General features: G+C 41.0%; 1 protein-coding gene across 1 annotated transcript; it reads right to left on the bottom strand.

The window, feature by feature from the left end:
* Window positions 1-567: 567 nt before the first annotated feature.
* zgc:66427 (uncharacterized protein LOC406256 homolog) lies at window positions 568-8,277 on the bottom strand. The gene is made up of 5 exons (XM_056390619.1): window positions 7,479-8,277; window positions 6,165-6,260; window positions 5,975-6,080; window positions 4,335-4,436; window positions 568-3,229 (listed from the first exon to the last, which is right to left on the bottom strand). Exons 1-4 carry the CDS (start codon window positions 8,002-8,004, stop codon window positions 4,379-4,381), a joined length of 786 nt encoding a protein of 261 aa, XP_056246594.1. The 5' UTR covers window positions 8,005-8,277; the 3' UTR covers window positions 568-3,229; window positions 4,335-4,378.
* Window positions 8,278-8,505: the final 228 nt, after the last annotated feature.

Consider the following 8,505-nt stretch of genomic DNA (forward strand, 5'->3'; position numbering starts at 1 on the left):
TAGTCAAGTAATCAATTGACTAAAAACTAATTTTTTTAATTGATTGTTTCAGGCGCAAATTCCCTAATTTTCCCTAAATTCAGCTTCTCGCTGAAGATGTCCTCACTCATGATAAATCACTGGAAACTGAATATCTCCTGGACTCTTGGAGACGCCGCCTTGGGTTCAGTGAAATTATAATGGGAATTGATTTTCACAATTTTGTGACATATTACAGATAAAACAATTTGAGGAAATAAGAGATTAATCAGTACTGAGTTGTAATTAGATGAAGCCCTTACAGAATTAAAGCTCAGGTTTATAACTATATCTTTACACTTTCATTTAAAAGACTTCAGTTTTAATACAGTTAGAGGGAGGAAAATCCTTAACTTTACTTTTAAGCACCTAAAATATAGATGGACAATAGTTGTGTTCGTCAATTGCTAAATAAAATAAAGTACTTAATAACATTTGTGCTAGTCGTTAATGTTAAGTGTAATGCTCATTAAAATAAAACTAGGTCTGACTGAACGGCACAAACACATCATTGACACTTAAAGACACAAAACAGACATTCACAAAACATCTCTCACACATATTTATTGTAAAAAATACATATAAAAACAATTTCTGAGACATACAAAAGATTGGAGCTTAGAAACATTATATTGAACAGACAAAGACCAAGCCATTTTCTTAAATTGCATTACATATTTACAATTTAATAAATAAAATTCAATTTGTTTTTATACCAGAGTAAAGGCAGATTGTCCATATCTTGGGGATGCAGATACTGCTGTGGTGACTCTTTGAAAAACATTCTCGTCTAATACATCGGCCTCAAAGCACAGGGGATCAGTGCCCTGTGATTCAAAACCAAGGACTTAGGGACATTTATACAAAATACCATTCTTGGTTGGAGAGGAGCTAGTTTACACAGAGCGTTTAGTTAGCATTGGTAAAAATTGAGGTATTGCACCACACAGCTTAGAGGGGGTAAGAAAGTCAATGAGAGTAATGTGGGGTTTTAGATTGTCTATTATTTTCATCGACAACCCAACCACCACCACCCCTCCCCTACCCCAAAAAACACACACAAACACCCCCACCCCTCCCAGCCAAAGTATACAACATCATAACTTATCACCACAACAAATGTAACATCTAATGATCAATGCACCTCGTCTTCCGCACGCTCTCACACAATGCCCCCAATGCACAGCCAGACTTTTGGCATTATTTTTCTAGTCTCAATACAAAAATATGAGAAACATGCACAGGGCTGCCCTCTAGTGGCGGGACAAGTTGTAGCACCTCGGACTGCAATACACCAGGGATCAGAAAAGGGAAGAAGAAAAAAAAAAAAAAAAAAAAAAAACGAAGGCTGGGGTGAACGAACTGGCCAGTAGCAAACCTGTGCACCGGCCTGACCTCTAAACTGATTCATACCACTGTAGGAAAGACACTGGAACACATGGTACACACTCGCCTTTTGAGCAGGCAGCAACAGCAATCAATTTATGTTTTGTTCTTTCCCAGTTTCCCCCTGGCCTGTGCACAACCTGTATCAGACAGCATCTGTTGAGCAGCCTTACTGGTGGGCCTCCACCTCAGTTCAGCCCTAAAAACACTACATTATCTACTTGCACAAAACCCCGTCACCAGGCAAAGGCAATCAACACACACAAAACAAGGCAAAGGAAAGCCATTTAACACATTTAGCAATAATCATGACCTTAATGTGATGATATAATATCTAAAACCCCCCCCCCCCAAAAAAAAGAAAAAAAAAGGAGAGGGGCTACTTATGTAATAATTAACCATCAGCTGTCCATAGCCTCCAGTGTTGGGGAGAGAGGCAGATGCCACATGGTGTAAACATGCCCCAAAAATACATCCCTCAATCCCTCCACCCCTTTTATCCCTCACCGATCTGGCATTAATGTAACCAGATGGCGAAAACTGTCGCTTGGGGTCTGGTCCAAAAATCCGGACTACACCCCAGAGAGTATGTGAGAATGAGGAGGGAGGAGGAGGACAAAACCCCTGAACCGCATTCAAAGTTGAACGGTCGCCATGTTTCGTACCAATGCCACATTTAACATGATGTTTGCCAGCGTGACTGTAGTTAAAAACTAGCATGAAAAACTAAAAAGGTTAACCCGCTTAACCAAGCAGACTTCTGGGCAATTTACAGTAAGCACACACACACACACACACACACACACACACACAAGCCTCATTCTCAGGACATTTCCTGTCCCTGGTCATCATCTCAAGACATATACATACACACTTGCACACACACACAACCTTATCCAAGATCTTATGTGGGGTTAAAAAAAAAAAAAAAAAAAAAAAGCCTTGAGGGACAAAAGTGCTCAAATTGGTGCCAACACCAGCGCTACTATGGCCCTATGAAATACCTACAACCTTCCAAAACACCCACCAAGTAGCAGCACATTAAACTCAGCGCTAACTAACCACCAACAAGAAACTGACCTACTGAGAAAAACACTTATCTACCTAAACCTCCCCTGAAATGTTTACAGGTAATAGAAAACAGAAAACACCAAGTAACGGCAGCCCCCATTCACCAACAACAAGCCCTCAACCTCCAGCTAGTTCAAAATAAAGCAATGTTTATGTGGTAACAGTTCACGCTTTCAGTGTGAGGTCGGTTCATTTGGGGTGAGCCGAGGAAAGAAAACATTCATCCGATGTATAACATGGAACAATACTGTTTTTGCAAAATACTTGATAAAATGACCGATCCCGTTCGGAGGGAGAAAAATACACAGGAGAGGATCCAGAGTCACAGTTGAGACCTTTTTTTTTTTTTTTGCATTCCTCCCCAAGTTCAAGATCTTCCTGGGGCGAGTTCCATCGTTCTGGGATGATAATATTTGTTTGACTTTTTTTTTTTTAAATGTTCCGTGGATTAAAGCCAAGTCCGTGAGATAGAAAGTGAAATCCACTTCTGTTCCAATGAGGGTCTCGACCGAAGATTAGACAGAGCAGCTGGTTTATTTTTTTGTTGTTGGGAGTTTGGCTTGAAATGGTCAAGACTAAGTTCAAATGGACTGATCCAAATGGAGAGGCAGTGGGTGTCACTAACTGCAGCTTCTTCTTAGGATCGTCTGCTTTCCACTCAAATATAGGTTTGCGTCTGAGAGGGACAGGGGGGGCTTTTATTTGTTCAATAACACATCTTTATTGGGATTTTGTTAGGATTCAGTGTAGTCTCCTGTAAAGATGGAAAAAGACAAAAGTAACCATTAGACAAAGAACTGCGTATTGTAATAAATGTATTTAAATAGAATCTACAACAGGAATTGGCAAATAGCAATCTATAATAATCACATGAATAATAATATTTTATACTAAATTAAATCATGATATGAAAATACATGCAAAAATCACATCAAATAAAATGGGTAGCGGATCATTTGTGAGAAGATAATTCAATATAGTCACAATACAATTCCAGTATAGCCCAAAACAGGTCTACATAGATTAATATGCAGCAATGCTCACATGGATAACCAGGTGAATATCTATGTGAATGTATGTGCAACACTCTCCAAATGTACAACTAACACAATAACACATGTAAATGTGTTTTGGTCAAATAATGACTGAGTGATCACACCCGCTGTAACAGTTAGGCTACTTTAATTAGGTCAAGATGCATAATAACCGCGAGACTGCAGACCCCCCTCCCCAACACATTCAAGTCCAGCAGTGGGGGAACATTTAGTGTAATAATACCTGTTGCTATGGATACAGGTGTTTACATTGGATGTATAATAAACTGGGCTAGGTTTTGAGCCTCAATACTTAAATAAAAAATAAATTTGTGCTCTTGTCACCGTTCACAATTTCAATCAAAATTGGGCCAATTTTGTATCATTTTATTTGGACAAAGGTTGTGTACAGGTTCTTGTGTTCAGACATTTTACATTCCACACCCTGTTTTCTCAAAGTAACTCATCTAAAGAGACGGAGCATTTAGTATGGAAACTAAAGTAACTAAAAATGCAAATATCATAGTAGTACTACTGCTGTAAAATGTCCAAGAATGCCCAGATGATTAAAATGATGACCCACCAGTTGGTGATTAGCTAATTCTGGATACTGATCATGTCCATTTTCTTAAATTATGCTGTAGCTTGCCAATCCCACATTGATCAAATGAATCACAATTATGCTTGTTGTTTGATTAATTACTCTCCTGTGTTTGTTGTGGAAAATCAGGGCATTAGCCATAATCTACTCCAATGACACAACAACTACTACAACAGCATTGTTGTGCGTTTCCTGGTCATTCAGTAAGTCTGACACACACATACCTGAGTCGGGTTGGTCACTGTGTGGAAAACTTGTGACCCATGAGTCAATCGAAGGGATGTTCAGGGCAGCAGGGCTTCACCTTGGACCAGGAGTCAATGCAGCTACAGGGAGAACGAGCAGAGATAGGGGTGGAGACACCAAGACATTACATTTTTGATTAACTCATGTTTAGAGGGCGAAACCTCTGTAGTGGGTTTTTGGCTTAATGCACTTACTGACAATGTGAGACAAGACTAAATGTAATCACTGAAGTGGGTTGTGAATAAGTTTAAAGGCTCACTGGCCTGTTAAATACAATGGAACCAGGGTGGACCAGGGCCAGTCTTTATTTTGAGTTGCCTTAATGCAAATTGAAGAGGTCACAGTCAGTTTCTGTAAATTGTGATACACATTTCTCACTTTGACCAAATGAATGAATAATTGGATTATAAATAATGGGAATACATGTTTGTTGTAGCCCTACATTAAAATATGAACCTCAGTGTTAAAAAAATGTTTGTTGTGTCAAGTGTGTGACGATGTAGTGTGTAATTATTTTCAACTCTGTCACTATTTTGTCTCTGAAATTCCAGGTTTTTTTTCTCCAAATCTTTGTTGCTCTACTTTGTGGCTCCGAATGTCAGTTACAGTCAAACAGACACAAACTGTGCTACAAAACTGACAGCCTGCACCCTTGGGGCCAAAACAAATGACATGTTGTTTTATCTGAAATGAACTTCATGTGGCAACTTAATTTGTATCCTAAGTTTTGACTTTCTCTCTGCTGGTCATCCATCTCAGTTAAACATCATATGTTTTTTTTTTTTTTTTTTTTTTTTTTTTAAATTGTTACTCAAATCAGTCTGCACTTACAACTGCTTGGACACACAATGATAACATAACTTTGACGAATTAACTAATCTTGGTAAATTTCAGACCTCAGCAGGTCTGTTGTGACACTTTACCATAATTACAGGAAAACAATGGCTGCTTGAAAGCTGGGAAAAGTGTTGAACATTACAGCATGCTTTGGAAATGAGAATGACTTACACGTGATATGTAGTAAATGGGCTGAAACGTGCATAAACACTGGTGGGACTTTAACAACTTCACGGTCATTTCTTTTTCCTAGCTGAAGTTTCAAAACTCTTTGTGACTATACCCAACTAAAATGTAACAAACATGCAGCTGTTTTCACAGTTGCGAAAGCTCAATTGGTAAATGTTCACAACCTTTACTTGTAAAATAAGCTGGTACAAGGACAGAAAGACAAACAAACTGTTAGTCTTTTCCTTTGCTACATAAAGTGAACAGAACTTTTCTCTTATACTGCACTTATCTGTTTTATCTCATGTTGAAAATAGTGATTGTTGATGACAGTAGTGGCTGTCACGATAACTTTAGAGAACATGTAAAGGACAACAGGTCTCTTTTCTGATATGTGAACTAGTGCAAAACAACTTTTACTTCCTTATTTTCTAAAACCTTATTCCAGTTACCACGCTTTTTTCAGATCTGGAAATAACAAGAAACATTTCCCCACCCCATGCAGAGGGCCTGTTTTTAATCTCACCTGCACTCATTTGTATTTTTCACTCTCCTCTTTTCAGTTTTACCTGTCTGTTTTATGGTAATGCAAATACAGTATGAGCTTTGTTACCTCTTATGGTAGACACAGAGGCAAGCCAGCCTGGCAATGGTCTCCCCCTGTACCAGATCCTCCAAACAGATGGAGCACTCTCCACTGTCTTTACTAAGCACATCCGCTGTGAACACAAACAAAACAACTTTAGTGTTTCCAGCCTTTTAAAGACACAGTTGTTGGTGCATTTCTGCGATATGACACTTACTATTGTAAGGTAGAGGAGGAGACGTGAGGCAGCTCAACAGGTGATCCTCAATCCGACCCCCCGGGAAAGGCTTGGAGCAGAAAGGGCAGCGGATATCTGCACAAAGCAGCGACACAGCAGAGCTGAGTATAATGTGTTGTGTCAGAGCAAGATATAAATGATGGATGATGTGCACATCACATTGAACACAAGTGCTGTGTTTGGACATCTAGGTTACACAGGCTGAAACGTGGTGTAAAAGCTGTACTCTCGCGGTGTGAATGATGTTACCACAAGTGTTAGTGACCCAGAATAGTTTGAAGCTTTATTTGACTGTATGCACCATGCAAAACAGTCATTCTGGCCTGAGCCATCTGTGGTTGGGACAGACAGGCAGAAACAGTGCCTTGCTGCCCTACATTCTCCTCCATCTCTGAGCTGCTGCCAGCAGTGAGCGAGCATGTGAAGTTGTGACCCATTTCCCTACACTTGCTAGAGGGCTCTGCCTGGGAAACCCACCACACTGTTGTGTTCTGGCTCAAAATGTCACGTCTCTGTGTATTTGATTATCTAATGCGGACCGAGTACGGGCTTTCACTTCCCGACATCCACTGTCAACAGGCTTTCAGACATGAAAGAGGTTGTATGTCACCACTTCAGGTTTTACGCCATAGCTCTGCTTCATACAATAGGGTCTCTGATGATTTTAGTCAGCATGTAAGCACGGGAAAAGAGATCATCTGCTAAGGAATGTAAATTCCTCAAATAATCCATTTTAATTTCAGACTGGATAGATTGAGGGTTGCACTGGGAGATATTTTGAATTCATTGTCTGATATGAGACCAAATGTTTTTGTGTTTACATAAGTTCAAGTATATTTTCTTTGCCTTAAAAGCTGTTCTGGAGACTTTATGTTATTGTTTTAGGGTCGACGATGTATACTCTTACCCCCTACATGGACATGAGATTTATAGTACGGTAATTTTCTCTAAAAACAAGTCACTCACTCTTGTATTCAGTTAAATATCAGCTGTCTTAAAAAAGAATCAACAGTCATACCCCAAATTTCGTAACATTTTGGTGCTGATGAAATTGAGCAATTTCATATTACTCATATTTCCAGGCTCTAACACATCTGTGTATTCCATGAAACTGCTAGTGAACCCGTCATGTCCCTGTAAGTGAGCTGTCCTGACACGTAAAGCAAACCACAACTCATCAACTACTGATGGAAACCAGCCAATTAATATGGCAAGTGTTATTTATGCGGCACAAAATAATCACAATTTGGTGTATAGAAAGTACTACTGCACTGCGTTGATATGTTAACTTACTGCCATGGCGGTTGTTAACACGGTACAGGCCGATCCAAGCCTCTGACACCGGCCGCTGGTGTGTGCCCCGGACCCGGGCGGATCTTGCGCCAACACTGCGGGCGGAAGAGTGCCGATTCCCGGGCAGCCGCTCGGAAAAAGTGCGGTGGGGCGTGCGGCCTGTCTCCTCTCCGGGCTGATGTTCCGCGTCGACGGGAGCCTCCGGGCTTGTGTTCCCGTCTTCCTCGGGTTTTCCTTCGCTGTTGTTGTCGTCCGCAGGTGACGGTTGGCTAATGCTAGAGGGGATGCCGTGGTGGTCAGCGGGGCTACCGTCGGCGCTCGCCCCATGCTGCCCTAGGTCCGAATCGCTGCCCTCCTCTGATCGACTCCGGTTGGCCTCCGTGTCCTCGAAGCTCCCAGAGAAGTCCACCATGAGACTAGTGGGTCTGGTGAGGCGGGGTCGCCGGTAGGAATCCCGCTTTGTGCCATCTTTTTCGAAAGCAGAGGGAACCGGGTCTTCCTGTAGGCGACTGGCTCTCGTCCCCATCTCTGGTAGGCTAGCTAATTCAGCTGGCTAGCCGAGCTGCTGCTTCCTCAAAGCGAACCACCACTGAACAAGACGACGAGTTAACCTAGAAACGACCCTTAAACTGTCAAATATTCGGTTGTGAACTTTAAATAACAACTACTGCCTGGCAACAGAGCTCTACGAAGACGATTTATGTAGTTCGACGGTCCTTCTCCGGCCTCAGTTTGTCCTTACAGTCCACATTTTCTTTTTTGACGTGCCCGTTGTCGCTGCTGCAGCGGAAATACAGCATTTTCGTTTCCTCCTTTGAGCAGAACATGAACAGTTACGGTAACGTCACCAACACTGTCACCAGTGGTATAGTGATAATATTTTATTGGTTACAGAACTTTTTTAACCAAGATGGTCAGTTGTACAATTATGTTAATTTTATTCTTATTACTCACTGAGTGTTTTATTAGGAACACCTTCATTGTGCAATACCTTGTATACTGCACTTGTTACTGTCACTTGTCACTG

This window comes from Seriola aureovittata, chromosome 12 (genome assembly GCF_021018895.1).
Source record: "Seriola aureovittata isolate HTS-2021-v1 ecotype China chromosome 12, ASM2101889v1, whole genome shotgun sequence".
In the NCBI taxonomy this organism is placed as follows: domain Eukaryota; kingdom Metazoa; phylum Chordata; class Actinopteri; order Carangiformes; family Carangidae; genus Seriola; species Seriola aureovittata.

Excerpts from the sequence above, each read along its gene's own strand:
- zgc:66427 (XM_056390619.1), bottom strand. The coding sequence starts at position 8,004 with ATGGGGACGAGAGCCAGTCGCCTACAGGAAGACCCGGTTCCCTCTGCT. Across the intron at positions 6,081-6,164 it reads TCCTCCTCTACCTTACAATA|CGGATGTGCTTAGTAAAGAC; the intron begins GTAAGTGTCATA and ends TTGTGTTCACAG. Across the intron at positions 4,437-5,974 it reads CTCTGTGTCTACCATAAGAG|CTGCATTGACTCCTGGTCCA; the intron begins GTAACAAAGCTC and ends TTCTCCCTGTAG.